We start from the raw sequence: 15748 nt of genomic DNA on the forward strand, positions 1-15748 counted from the left end.
TAATGGGGGGGGGGGGGAAGTATAAGTTTGTCCATTAATTTCTGAATAAGATTTACTGGCTGCACTTTAAACCGTGCAACAATCAACCCGTTACTTCATACATTTTTTTTAAATCGTGGGAGATAATACGAGCTGCACCCAACTTCCATTCCCAACAAAACTGACAATTTCCCTCCCTGACCATTTGCTAGCCGATCATACGTGGCACAGTAATAAAATATAATTTTAAAATAAATATGAACATTTATAGAGAGCATTTTCACAGATTTACCATGGTCAATGCGCTTCACAGTATTTCATTTAATCAAACCATTATTGTTTCTGGAGACTATCAATAAATTTATTTTGTGTAATAAACTGGAATCACAGACACAGTACAAATATGACTTACATCGCTTAGTGTAATTTGTCTGATAAATGATGCAAGATGTTCAGTCCAGGCAGACTAAAGTGTGAAAGGGTCTATTGTTCTAAAGTACTCTATACGGATTTTGTTGGTAAATAAACTTGTAAGATATTATGGTATTTAACTATTATTTAAGAATGTATCTCTTATAAGAAAATTAAATTAAGATAAGGTTATTCTGTTAAGTACTCAGTGAAAAAATAGAAGGTGGGATAATAGAAGTGGGACTAAGAAGTGGGATAATAGAGAGGTTAGATGTTTTTAATAGAAAAAAAAATCTGTTACACAAGAGCAGCGTTTTTTTCTTGTGTGAAGTAGGTCGTTACAAGGTGGGGTAATAAGTTGTGAGCACACTTTGTGTGAATAAAATAAATTTGATTATGGAGAAAAAAAAAAAGGGCTATACAAGTTTGATGAAGTGTTTTAAAATTGGTTCTAAAAATGAAGTTGAATGGTGGTAATTAACATCCATGTAATCAGTAATTCCATTCTTGACAACATATAAAGACCTGCCAACTTGAAAATCTTAAAATTCATATTTAGGAGATATAAATGTAGTCGCTATTGTCAACTTTAAAAAATCAACAATTTACCCTCCAAAAGATTAAATAACACTTCAAAAGTCTTACGATTATGTAGTCTGGCATCATCTTTCATTTTCAATCAATTTTAATTACTTAGAGATGCTCATGAAGTTCTGAAATCAGAGCCAAAATTCTGTATTACTATAAATTGTCCGTAATAGTAGACAGGTCTGCATATGTGACCGAATGTGTCAATCTGGTATTATTTTAGAATGAACATGATAAAGAAAATTGAGTTTAAGATCAAAATTATCAGAATTAGAAAATTAAAGATTAATATGAATGAAAAGAGAAAACAAATAGATGTGAGAGATGAGACAAATATTTGAGTTGCTAGAATATACCTGACACATTGACCTCTCACCTTGTCAGCAAGTGCCTCCCAGTCGTCTTCCTCCTCCTCAACACCATCATCAACACATTCTTCACCACTAGGTGTTTTGGCACTGGTAGATCCAGGCGACTGTGATGCCTTTTCTATTGGTGCCATGTCGATTTTAAGCGTCTTCATAAGCTTAGAGATGAACTGGTCTCTGGGCTGGAATTGGGGAGAAAATAAAAAAGTCTTTCTCACTTCCCAATAACTTGCCAGTTGTATTATATTTGTTTCATTTAAATATAATTTTTTCCCCATCATATATTGGTGAGTCTTGTCTGTTGCCTGAGGAAGGTTAGGGACTGAAACGTCATTGTTGTATTGTTTCAATATATGTGAGTCACGTTTACCCTCTTTATTTTCTCTATCTTTCGACCACTTCACTTACCCAGCTTTAGTTTTAAATCAAACGTTCAATGAAGAGGAATTATTTAAGTATATCTTTCCTCACACAGACTCCGTACTTTTCTCAGGGAAAAAAATGGAATAAAAATTGAGACTTATTTTTTAAATTCTTCATAGTAAATTTAGACAGTAAAATTTGTTGCCAAAAATCAATACCAAGGCTTTCTCTCCAATTTAAACCAAAAAAAAAATAGAGAGAGAGAGAGTGAGAGAGAGAGGAGAGAAGAGAGAGAGAGAGAGAGAGAGAGAGAGGGGAGAGGGAGGTAGGAAGGGAGGGAAAGAGAGAGAGCAAGAGACAGAGAGAGAGAGAGAGAGAGAGACAGAGAGAGAGGGAAAGAGTGAGAGAGAGAGAGAGAGAGAGAGAGAGAGAAGAGAAGAGAGAGAGGAGAGAGATGAGAGAGAGAGAGAGAGAGAGAGAGAGAGAGAGAGAGAGAGAGAGAGAGAGAGAATTAGTATGGATTCCCATCAAGACCATCACCTTGTTTTCCTTTTCCTTGGCCTCATCCTTGACTTTCCTTTCCTCATCCTGCCACTCTAGCCAGACATCCCGATAGGTGGGGGGAAGTAGTTGGTGAACTGACTGGAGAGGGAATCATGGGACAGTAGTACCACAGAAATGTCAGGAAAAATCACATTGGATAGAACTACAGTTAAATATTAAGACTGCGGCTATGGGTCTAGTGGGATGACATTCGCTTTTGGATCAGAAGGTCCTGGGTTCGAGCCTCGCTCAGAGCATAGTTTGGTTGTTGGAAAAGGCTCTTTACTCACATTCTCTAACCGTACTCATGTGTAAAATGAGTACCTGGTCGTCCACAGCGTTGTCTCTCTCAAATCACTGAAAAGCAGGCCATTATTAAAATATTCTATTTCTGAAAGTTTAAACAAACAACTAAGCATTAGCTTTTTACCAATATCCACTAAACATGCTCAAAGTTATTTACAAGGAGTCACAAGCCAACAACAACACTGCCTGTAAAACATAATTATAATTCAATGATTGAGACAACAAAATTACCAGCCAGGTACTAGTTTTACCCCTGGATAATGTGAGAGCCTTTTCCTAGCACTCAACTTTTTGCTGCCAATAGCAGAATTCAAACTTTCGACAGGTCTCAAGTCATGTATCATAACACTGCTTTTGTCTAATTTTAGGTCTTCTTCCAACTTCCCTCTGCCCTGAGAATTCGAATCTAGAGTACGGGTGGTATCAATCTGGAGTTTAAATCAGCTAGGAGACTCTAGGATGTGTCCTTAGAGAGATTTTTATAATTCCACATATTATTATTATTATTTTTATTATCCTTATTATTATTATCATTATTTTTATTATTATTATTATTATTATTATTATTATTATTATTATTATTATTATTATTATTATTATTATTATTATTATTATTATTATTATTATTATTATTATTATTATTATTATTATTATTATCATTTATTATTATTATTATTATTATCATTATTATCATTATTACTATTATTATGAAATTCATTTCCAAAATTCAAGAATAAAATTATATCTAAGACGAACAATAACTATTAAAAAATGAGCACCCTCAAATGTTACAAGAAAAGACAGAAAATTGATTGAACCCTTTGTTTGAGCGATAATCTTGATGCCAATAACACTGTAACATTGCTGCATATTCTAATTGAAATCCCCCAACAAGGTATCTATACAAATTAAAACAAACATCCAACCATACCGCTAACTCATCCTATTATATAAATTTTATTTTCATTGTTATGATGATGCAATAATAGCAGCAATGATGGTAATTCTGCGGTGTTGGTATTGCTGCTGAGGTTGTGTAATGGGAATGCTGTTTCTGTGACATAGTGATAATGATGCTATGATAGAAATGGTAGTGATAATGGTGATAATGCTGGTGCTGGTGATAATGAAGTGATAAAATTGCAGCTTTACAATTACTCTGAGATTGTATTGTTGGTAGAAATGATGATGATGCTGTTGTTACTTTTTCCAGCACTTTTATTAGGATGGAGAGAATGCAGATCTGCAAATTTTTGGAGATCTTAAGAGAAATGCAAAATTCTTAAGAGATTGTAGAAGAGTCTAAGATAATAATTATATTTAATTTCTTTTAAAGATTCTAGAATGCTACGGCCTCTGATCTAGGACTTCACAAATAATAGAACAAACAAGGTTTCAAACATATGAATACTAACCTGCCCTTTACACAATTGATATAGAGCCAACGTGGACGCCAGATGTTCAGCATCTTTCACATTCTCACACAATATTGTTGGTGTGACTTCAAGACGTCCCTCTTTTGGTCTTTCTATCACAGCCCTGCTCAACAATGAAAAATAAAATAACAGAGATTAAAGGAAATCAAATTGAAAAGTGAAAACATCACATTACATTGAACAGGGATTAACAATAATTTAAAATGAAGAATGAAATGAAAAAATACAATTTTAAAATCTTGAAATTTTTTTAATAGTTTTATAAGGCCTTAGATTCAATAAAGTCCTATTTCTGTAGTTCGAAGTAGTTGTAATATATTTTCCACCTGTTCTTAATAAGACTTATAATGTTGGATGGTAAGTCATTTCAAAATTCTGAAATATTGTGCAATCCTACTGTACAATAGGTTACTTATCAAAACATTTATTTGAAATAGAATTTTAAAAACACCAACTCCTGAAAAAAACAAAAAAAAACATCAAATCATGTAACAAATCCAAAGTAAAAATTTACAGTTAACAATACATTCTGGTCAATGTTGACCACTAATTTGTTTATTTCTCATACTTACGTAGACTTGAACCTATTCACCTTGACCTGTATCTTTCTAAACTTTGGAGGTCCACTCTTTGGCAAGTGCTTGCGCACCCAATCTATCAAGAATTGTTTGGGGGATTTCCCAGTCCACTGGGAACGAGTGTATTCAAATGACCTAACATCTTCCTTCACTTTTACGACTGTTACTGAACGGTTTGAAAAAAAAAGAAGAAAAAAAATGTTTATTTGATGAATCTGAACAAAATGCAAGAGTAAAATCGGAATGAGATCAAACATTATAGTACATAAAATATTCTAGGGAAAGTGTTGTTTTGTACAACTTGAATGTCTTTAACATTTTCTTTGGAGATGATAATTAAAAGGGAGTTGCAATAATCTTAAAAATTAAAATTAACTTTCAAAACAAACTTTCTCACTTACATATGTAAGAGACAACCTTAATAATCCCACTTCGAACTTCACAATATAAATATAAATAAACTAGCATGACTACTTCCATATGTCAAGGTTGGATATAATTACACCCACTTATTTCATCTGAGACCTATAATCATTAAAGTCAGTATATTTGGAATATTCTTTACTTACCTGCATCTGGGCTGGGTTTTTCTTTCTCTGCTTGAGCAAACATTAGAGAAAAGCCTTCATCCTCTCCATCATTCTGGCCATTGTCACCTTCAGTCTCTTTTTGTTCTATAGATTTCGCTGGAGCTCCAGATGATGATGATTCTCCACTGCCCGATTTCAATCTTGCCTTGATGGATTTGTCAAAGTCAGGATGTTTTTCATATGATGCCATTTCTGTGGTGAAATTATGTAAAGATTTGAATTGTAAATGAACGCTAGGTAGAAAGAGAAATGAAATCCTTTGGCTGGGGGGAGGGTTGAAAGTTGACAGAAAACAGATGTTAACTAGAGCATTTATATAGTGCAGTATCCACTAAACATGCTCAAAGCACTTTACAAGGAGTCAACAGCAACACATAACCTGTAGGACAAGACACGACACCTGTTAGGCAATATTATAATTTTTGTCGACACAAAGATAATGCTGTTAACAGCCAAGTATTCATTTTACACCTGAGTACGGTGAGAGAATGTGAGTAAAGAGCCTTTTCCAAGGACTCAACTATGCGCTGCTCAGAGTTTGACTTGAACCTTTCAATCTAAAGATAGACATAGCCGCACAAAGTCACTGGTACCCCTTACTGTCAACCTTAAGCGTTGATAAAACACCACAGTGGATTGAATAAGTGACAACTAAGCATTGAGGTTTTCGTTTAATTTAATTCAATAAATTCGTGAGAACACATCTGCCATGTGCTTAATGTATTATTTCCACGGGGGTTCCAATAGCTCAATTGGTAAAGCACAGGAATCACTGACAAATGGAACAGGTCTGAATTGACGTAGAAACAGGCTTCTTTTTTTTTAAAGACAAAACCGACCACCCACTTATAATCGAGCAGCTGAGCAAAAGTTAGTCTTGCAGAAATGATATTGCAATAGACCACCATCCTATCTAAAATGTAACAAGCAATTTGTACTTTACATTTTATGCTACAGAAAAATTTATAAGTCTTATGGATCTAAAAGGAAATCTATTTCCTAGCAATGTCTCAGTGTTGTGGGATCAAGTCCCCAACATAAGTGAGCATTTTCAATGAGAAAACACCTCAAGATTTACCATTATGCAGACCTAGCGCATTTCATTGTAAAGGGCACAACAATTTTATATGCATAACTTGCGTCCTTTTACTATCTTTTACATGTCTTTTTATTGTTCCTTTATAAAAGATGTGATCTCTGTCTGATCATATCATTTTGTCATAGCTGTCGCCAACATTATCTTCCTGTTTTTTAATGTCACCCCATAATTTTATGCATCAGTTGATGTATTTTGAACCATTCAACATAATTATCCTCAAGTATATATATGTAACATTATCTTAAAATTGAATCAAGAATTCATATGAAGTAAATCTCAACATCAAAGAGCAGTAGAGTATAATACAAGTTTTACCGAGATGTATCTCCCTGAGTTTTTTGGAAAGCTTCTTGTGTTTCTCAGTGGAGTTGTTGCATTTAGCAATGGCAGCTTGATCTTTCAGTTCCTGCATCTCTTGGTAGAGTTTGGCATAATGATCTGTCTGTAAACAAAAAAAAATTACTTCAAGATTTTTTTTTACATGTGACATTCTTAATCAACTTAAAAGATGTTTAATTTTCTTTCTTTACATAGGCGAGGGGGGAAGGGGGATTTTTTTTTCTTTTTCTTCTTTCACTGAACACTTCACTTAAATAAGATACCTATAATCAACTTAAACCTTACAGGATTAAATTCTTTCTGTTGTGCTTCATCCCCACTGCCCTCATCACTCTCGTCACTTGAGTCATTCTGTGCATACTGAAGAATCCAATCCTTCATTGACTTTTTAGGGGTTACAGCATTTCCAGTCTGAGTTGGATAACAACAAAAAAAGAACACATCAAGACTAATTTACGGTGTTGTTAACTTCCTGGAAGAAAAAAAAAAAAAAACAATTCTTTCACAAAAGACAGAAAAATTCTGACCACAACTTTCAGAGTGGGCATTGTAATTAACTACAATATCTGGGACATAGTAAAACACATTTATATATGCATTACAAGCTGTGTACAAACTTTCACAATTATTCTTCATAGCAAATGAGTGATTTAGGTAAAAAAGCTGGGAAGCAAATAACCACTGTATTATTCCTCATAGTGTGGCTCAGCAGTAAGGAATTTGTTTCCTACCCATAAGGTACTGAGTTCGACTATTTGCTGTGCTGTGTTCAAATTACCGTGCTCTAGTTCATATTGCGGTACTGTGCTGCGGCTAATGCCTGGGTTATTCCAGTCTTCACTTGGAACAGACACTAAAGACAAATTTCCCTTAAAGATAAACAAAGGGATTTTTTTTTTAAAAAATGAAAAATAAATAAATAAATAAGCACACAAAAATGGACGAGGATTGGTTTGAAGTAGTATGGAAAATAAGTCAGTTTCTTAATCCCATCTTCCAACACTCAACACTCTACTGCTGTAGTCCAGGGCACTGAGACTTATTAATTTTATCCTAACAATACCTTAGGCTTAGCTCCACCTTTCTGCGTCACAGGAATTGCATTAATCGGCTGGTGACATAAATCTTTCTGTAATGAGGCATCAAATTTTGGACGGAGCTTCTCTTCCTCCTTCATAAGAGTATCAGAGAAACCAGCTGGTAACTGATCTGAAATAATATTTCATTTAAATCTTATGAAAGATTTACTCATTGTCATTTCTACTTTTTATTATTTACAAATTGATGATACAGAAAAAAAAAATCATAACGTCGTGATAAACATTGAAAAAGCATCAAAGGAATTATCTTAAGCAGAGATGCCAACTTTGAATTTGGCTCACAGGAGTTTCAGCCACCACTCGTAGGAATTTCAATGCCGAAAGAGGAATTTCCGCGCACAAAAAAAAAAAGGAATTGGAACGATATTTGGCATTGTGCTTACATATTGTATAGTTCTAAATAGATAACTGATTAGAATTACAGTGTATATTATGATACATAAACACATTGCAAATTACAATCCCAAAGTTTCCTTATTTCAAATGAAGTAAAGCGCCAAAACCTAACGGTAGAGATTGTAGTACGGGTGGTAGTGAGGATGATGTGGTGTTGGTGGTTGTAGTAATAGTGGTAGAGATGATGAAGATGTGATAGTGGTTGATGTTGTAGTTGTAGTGGTAGTGATGATGATATGGTGGTGGTGGTGGTGGTTGAGGTAGTAGTGGTAGTGATGATGATATGGTGGTGGTGCTGGTTGAAGTAGTAGTTGTAATGATGATGTGGTGGTGGTTGTTGTAGTAGTAGTGGTAGTGATGATATGGTGGTGGTGGTGGTTGTAGTAGTAGCGGTAATGATGATGTGGTTGTGGTGGTTGTCGTAGTAGTGGTAGTGATGATGTGGTGGTGGTGGCTGTAGTAGTAGTGGTAATGGTGATGTGGTGGTGGTGGTGGTGGTTGTAGTAGTAGTGGTAATGATGATGTGGTTGTGGTGGTTGTAGTAGTAGTGGTAGTGATGATGTGGTGGTGGTGGTTGCAGTAGAAGTGGTAATGATGATGTGGTGGTTGTTGTTGTAGTAGTAGTGGTAGTGATGATATGGTGGTGGTGGTGGTTGTAGTAGTAGCGGTAATGATGATGTGGTTGTGGTGGTTGTAGTAGTAGTGGTAGTGATGATGATGTGGTGGTGGTGGTTGTAGTAGTAGTGGTAGTGATGATGTGAAGCTGGTGGTAGTAGTAGTAGTGGTAGTGATGATGATGTGGTGGTGGTGGTTGCAGTAGTAGTGGTGGTGATGATGTGGTGGTGGTGGTTGTAGTAGTAGTGGTAATGATGATGTGGTGGTGGTGGTTGTAGTAGTAGTGGTAATGACGATGTAGTGGTGGTGGTTGTAGTAGTAGTGATGATGATGTGGTGGTGGTTGTAGTAGTAGAGGTCGTGAAGATGATGTGGTAGTGGTGGTTGTAGTAGTAGTGGTAGTGATGATGATGTGGTGGTGGTTGCAGTAGTAGTGGTGGTGATGATGGTTGTAATACTAGTGGTAATTATGATGATGTGGTGGTTGGAAGGGGGTGGGGGGTATCCTTGGAACAAATTGACCTCACCGGAATTTGACGCAAGTTGCCGGAGCCCGGAATTATTTGCTCCAGACCGGAGTTTTTTCCGGTGAAACCGGAGTTTTGGCATCACTGTCTTAAGACAAGCTTTTAATTTAGAAAAGATGATGCAAAATAAGATTCTGGGAATACTATAAACTCCATTTGAGAATGGTTTGTTCTAATGTTGACCAATCTATCAAAATGTAAATAGAAAAATGTTACTGGATACCAGTTATGTGACAAACTTCTAAAAAAAAGGGAAATTCTTGATTATGACAAACATGAATTGATTTACAATTTATTAACAAATATCAAAGTCTGTTACAATAACTCTATTGCCAACTTTACTGAAATCATTCTCAGTTTATAACAGCCTCTTAATCTAAAGCATATCAAAATGATAGACCAGCAACCACCCACCATTTTGTGAGTTGAGACATAACCAATCCAAGGCATCGATGAGGTCTCCTCCATTCATCACAGTATTCGTCATGGCCGACTCAACCAGATTCTTAGCAAATCCAGCATCTGATAGGCTGTTGTAGACATTCTATTGACCATAAATGAAACAGAAAGAAATTAATTACAGCACAGTTAAAAGTATGAACATTCAATGACAGAGCAAAGTAAGATTGAAAACATCATTTTAGTTTACATCAGGGCATAATTTATATAAAACCCAAAACTATAACTAGCATAAGTTCATACACACCTGCACGTAATCACAATAACAAACACACACACATATGCATACATACACAAACACACACATGCACATACACATGCAACTAAATGGAAAAGAAGCATTGCTCCTGATATTATTATTATAAATAGCTACCACGAAGACAATAAACATTAAAACAAATTAACAACAGTGTTTCAGTTTGGATAGTTAAAGCTTCTATTGCAATATTGTCAATAAACGACTCACACCATGGACTTCAAAGCCCTAGGGCAATCTTAAAATATACATGATGATACATTGAACAGATGGGGAATGAGGGAGAATATCATGGGAACTAGAATAAAAATTGCCATATATGAATGTATGCAAAACTACCACAAGTAACCAACAACAAAAAAATAATAATCTATATTTTCTTAGTAAAATTCCAAATTACATGGGGAAAAAAGAATTTGTATCAACTAAAGATGCAAGATTTCCATTAATCAACCACTGATTCAAAATTATTTTGAATAGTACAGATTTGGTTCAAATACAAGCTTGAAAACAAACCAACTACTGACAGAGTAGAAAAAAAAAAAAAAAGATAGTAATTTCCCATCAGCATTCTTTCAACTTCAACAAATCCAAATCTGGGAGAGGAAAATAAAACGAATTTGGCATAATTTAGAAAAAGATAGAAAGAAAGAAAGAAAGAAATTTATATATACCATTTTCATTTGTATGAGTGGCTGGCCTGGCAACCTTTTCACTTACTGTAAGTTTCTTGGCCGTAATTCTACTGGACACCTCTCCCTGACTGACACGTTTCTTCTGTTCATCCAGCACCAAGTCGATTAAGGAACCCTCAAGTTTGTCTGATATTCTTACCTATGAATAAAAACAAAATTACAGATGACATTCTTAAAAAGGAAAGAGTCAATGTTTCTGGTGTAGATATGGCATCTAAGTCAAATAACAAAGAAGGCAAGAGTTTAGAACCCGTATAATTCATCAAGGTAAAATCATTTGTACAATTGAAACTTTATGCTCAATTCTCTGGACCGCAGTTGAAGAGTGGAGTTATTGCTATTCTATTATCTATTATTCTATCAGCTTTATATCTCCAGCTGTTTTCTCCTTCATTATAATTTCAAATCAAGAGACTACACTGAAATTCCAGGTTGAAGAACTTACTACGAAAATATTTAAAAAGTGATGAGTGGCAATGGGTAAACAAGGAGGCAAACATCATGTGTCATGTGATAAATAAGAAGAATGATATGTGAATCACCATCTCAAATGAGTGTTATGTCTTGGTGAACCAGTTGCCAAAATGTAAACTTAAAAGTTAAAATGATTAGAAATATGAATTTTATGATTTTGGCCTTTAAGAAATTATATCCACTGTCTTAAATAAAATCCCAAGCTTCAAATTGATTTTGATTGTATAATTAATTCAATTTTTATTGTCTCCAACTTTTTACTGCTTTCTGATAGTTTTCTGTCTGTATTTTCAAAATGAGAACATGATGGGACTGATGGATGGAGATAAAGAAAAACACAGAGTTACCTTTGGGAGATCATCCGTATTCTGTTTAGCATCTTTATCACTTTCTTGTAGAGAGTAAGTCTTACTTGCTTCATTTGTAATGAAAAATTAAAACAAATAAAACAATAATAAAGGTAATAGGTGATTATCGCAGCCATAAAAAAAAATATGCTGACATGGTCATATAATAGAAATTTAAGACCAAAATAAAAATGATTTAAAACTTTATGAGTTACACATCTAATAACAATGAGATTATCATGAGAAAGGTAGAATGCATACATCTGTTATTTTTGTCTGATGTGTTAACTTCTTTCATTAATACACACTTAAATTATGTGCTGATAGTAGGCAATATTATATTCTATTTCACCAAGGAGTTTTTTTTTTAATATTCATTTCACAATCCTGAACTATATAGTACATAATGTGATATATGACTCATATCAATACAGATTCAACGGCACAGCTTCAACAAAAGAATAAAAACTATTAAATGGCCAATCCGTTATCTGTTTTGTAAACCAAGAACCCACTAAGAATAACTGAAGATTGACAAGTGGAAAACTACACATGTGGTAGAATCTACTGGTGTGCTACAATTTTATTGAAATGGCGTTGATTGGTTGTGCCTCCAAAGTTATCATCTCTGCTCCATTTGCTAATACATCCGTGTTTGTTATGGGATTCAATATGGATAAATACACGAAAAACATGATTGTTGTCAGCAACGACTCCCAAACATTCAATTATCTTGATCCATTAGTCAAAGTTGCCAATGAGAACTTCCACATTATAGAGGCTTTGATTATCACTAGAACGTCTTCAAGAACGTCACCTCATCATTCACAGGGTCTGCCAAGGCTGTCAGCAAAATTATTTTGGAGATAAAAGGTCAATTAAACAGTTGTTCCTTTTTAGTTCTGTATCAGATATATCAATGATTGATCACATATGCCAATTAGGAAAAGGTGTTATGATGACATCAGGAAATCTATCAAGAGTGCCACTGAAGGTCCATTAAAGGATATTTTGAGATACAAGACGAAGCTGTGCCCCCCATTAATATTTTTTAAATTTCAAGGCCAACATTGTGTTCCATAATAATTTTGCTTAACTTAGTATGACAACTTATATAACAGTCCATATGGATTCAGCAAGAGCTAACAGTGAGTAACCCAAAATGAACTTTACTCTAATAGTCCTTCCTTACAAATGGTCCATTTTGATATGTTCCATTTTAAATGCAATCAGGGATATTTATGATGAAATCATATGTTGTCATGAGAATATGATTCTGTTTTAATGAATTGACAATTATCAATTTCCATCTTTCACAAGACATTGATTTGCCCTGTTGTAAGTGTCTATCCGCATGGGTGGGACTGTAAATTTGGATGTGTGATAGCTTTGTATGTGATGTGTGTTGCTGAGTTAAGTGAACCGGGACAGTGATTATTGTTTCTGAGTGGTTTGAGAGTTTGAGCATTGTGGTGAGGCAGTTTTCTAAAACTTGTGACAAACATCTTGGTTGCCTTGACTTGCAGTTTCTGACAATTCTGACAGCCTTATTATCAGCACAGTCTCAAGGTCTTGTATGGTAACAAAGTTGTGTTTGATTCTAGTTAGTAAATCTTTGAAATATGAGGCTGCTATCACACTTCCATCTGTGTGAGGTAAGCATTTTCGTCATGACACCTGATTTCAGTCCTTTTGATGTTTACCAGGACAAGAAGATCATTTTGCAACCTCACATTTGTCAAATGGGAGGAAAATCCATCTTACTTTCTTATTTCAACTCAATAAATAATGTATTATTAATATTAATGCTCATAACAATCTATTTATTTCTCACGCCTCAGTTATGATAAAATAAATTACTTAATATCAGAAAATTAAATATTATGTCATATTAATCTTCATCAAACTTGGGGATCACAATGACAGATTTCATCATTAGCATAGAAATATAACTGATCCACTAATCAATTTGTAGTGCAATTATACTCCATTCCTACAACAAACCTTTCGCTTCTTCTGTTTTCCCTTGGCTAGCATTAGTATTGCCACAAGCCAAAGCAGGTGCTTGAGGGTTCTTATGCACTTTTCGCTTGCCCATGAGTTTTATGATACCAATTCCTGTTTAAACAAATGATAAGTCAAATGTCAGAGAGAGAATGTTGTGTGAGTGTGTGTGTGTGTGTGTGTGTGTGTGTGTGTGTGTGTGTGTGTGTGTTTATATCATCACAAAACGCCAAAATAAACCCCCCAAAAAAATAAAACAAAATAAAACAGTGAAAAAAAAAAACACAATAAAGAAATAAAAACAAACTTACAAAAGGTTTTGTATTTGATATAATAAGGCTTAAAGTACTCAATCTACCAATACAGAAAAAATAAAAACAATAACTTGGTAAGCTTCATATAAAAGTTAAGGAAAAACTTATTCTCGTGTTCAACGCCCAATTATTTGCAATCTCTACTGATATATATTATGATATGTCATAAGGCAACAATTGAAGTAAAAGATTAGTAGCAATGACCACAGTCCATGGCAATTATTGACAGTTTACCAACCGTCATGAGAGGAATGAGGAAGAGAGAGAGAAAGAGAGAGAGAGAGAGAGAGAGAGAGAAAGAGAGAGAGAGAGAGAGAGAGAGAGAGAGAGAGAGAGAGAGAGAGTAATTAAAACTTTTCCAGCTGTCCCATGTACCTCGACAAATGTGTTACATTGTAATTTCATTTCCAGGTTGCTTTCTGTCTTTGATTTTTAATGAGATTATTGATAGTATGCGCTTGGCTAAGAATAGAAACTCACAACATTGCCATCCGGAAGTATAACCCACCAACACACAAAACTATGTGTAACCGTGAACTTTTATAGTCTGGATAATACAGTTTAGTGAGAATTAACTCATAAACGTGGATGGCAAAAAATAATAACAAAGATCCGAGTGACGTCAACTTAATTCTATCTATATTGTTTTGCCGGAGTCTTTCATTGAGAGGCGAACAGTCAAATATAAATTATTAGTTTTGCAGATGATATTTTAGTCATTATAAACTTCTCTGTTGTATACTGTTGTAGTTTTTTGTGTTTTTTTTTTTTTTTTTTTTGGGAGGGGGGGTTGTTGTTGTTTGTTTGTTTGTTTGTTTTACTATTAATATATTATTAATAATGTGTAAGCATTTGAGTGTGTTCCTCTTGGTTGGATCCTGTGATTGTGTCTGGATAAGGCTCTTAGGCGACGTCAAATTTAACACATTATCATTGATAGGTTGTACATGGAGTCTACCCCTGTTCCCTTTTTGACGTAGTTCCCTGCCTTTGTCTTACTTTTACTCGGACTCGGGCGGTTTTACTTTGAAAGTAACTCTCCCATTTTCTTCCTTGTTATTGGCGCTGAAATGACCAAACTGCGTCGCAAGCGCCGTAAAACCAAGTTAAAAAATAAACAATTATCCAAAGCACAACTTCACCGCTGAAAATGAAAATCAATTGCCAATACTGACAGTGACAGGCAAAAACACTCTCGTCTCATTTGTAGAACTATCACTTAACCCAGCCTTGCAAAATCCAGTGAGTGAAAGGAACCAAAAATTTACATCACTCGGAAAGAGGAAAAAACTAGAGTAGATCATATCTAAATAAACTATCTCTACTCAGACTCGAACTCAATTCAAGACGTCTACTCGTGACAGTACAGCGACAGTGAGACAGTAACACTGTTCTCTTACCTACACTTGACTTAGAGTTAGAGACTAAGCTAAGACTAAATAGATGTTTGGAAAGGTGCAGAGCTCTGACAATGAAAGAGTAATCAAATCATGATTATACTCAGAACAGAGTGCAGATCAATAGAATCTGAAGCTTTCCTTATCTGTTTAGTTAGTTTTCACTTTTAGTTTAAGTCATTCATTAACTATCTACCTTTTCTCTATTGCCTGATGGCCTGGTGTCAGATACTACAGCTGTATCTCCCCAAAACATAAACAATGGGCGCAGACATATTGCTTTTTAAAAATAACAATTAAATATTACTAAATATGGATACGAAACAAAACTTTCCTCAAAAAATAAAATGAGCAGCAATATCCACTAAATGTGCTCAAAGCGCTTTACAAGGGGTCCCAATCAACAGCAACATTTAACATGTAGGACGGGACATGACGCCTGTTAGGCGAAATTACATTTTTCGGACAAAGACAACGATGTTAACGGCCAGGTACTCATTTTACACCTGAGTATGGTGAGAGAATGTGAGTAAAGAGCCTTTTCCAAGGACTCAACTATGCGCCG

The 15748-nt window shown here is 34.8% G+C and overlaps 1 protein-coding gene across 1 annotated transcript in view; it reads right to left on the reverse strand.

Annotated features, from left to right (window-relative positions):
* LOC144970192 (ATP-dependent RNA helicase dhx29-like) overlaps positions 1–15477 on the reverse strand; it is a 40900-nt gene extending 25423 nt beyond the window's left edge. The window contains exons 1-13 of the mRNA XM_078909580.1: positions 15380–15477; positions 13473–13586; positions 11469–11536; positions 10673–10786; positions 9652–9781; positions 7664–7809; positions 6886–7011; positions 6577–6703; positions 5142–5354; positions 4567–4738; positions 3974–4097; positions 2250–2351; positions 1355–1528 (exon numbers count right to left, since the gene is read on the reverse strand). Of these exons, the coding sequence (XP_078765706.1) occupies positions 1355–1528; positions 2250–2351; positions 3974–4097; positions 4567–4738; positions 5142–5354; positions 6577–6703; positions 6886–7011; positions 7664–7809; positions 9652–9781; positions 10673–10786; positions 11469–11536; positions 13473–13566 (1590 nt within the window). The 5' untranslated portion in view covers positions 13567–13586; positions 15380–15477. The remainder of the gene's footprint in view (positions 1–1354; positions 1529–2249; positions 2352–3973; positions 4098–4566; positions 4739–5141; positions 5355–6576; positions 6704–6885; positions 7012–7663; positions 7810–9651; positions 9782–10672; positions 10787–11468; positions 11537–13472; positions 13587–15379) is intronic.
* Between the last annotated feature and the right edge of the window lie 271 nt (positions 15478–15748).

Source organism: Berghia stephanieae, chromosome 4 (genome assembly GCF_034508935.2).
Source record: "Berghia stephanieae isolate SIO BIC M18660-M18661 chromosome 4, UCSD_Bste_1.3, whole genome shotgun sequence".
NCBI lineage: Eukaryota > Metazoa > Mollusca > Gastropoda > Nudibranchia > Aeolidiidae > Berghia > Berghia stephanieae.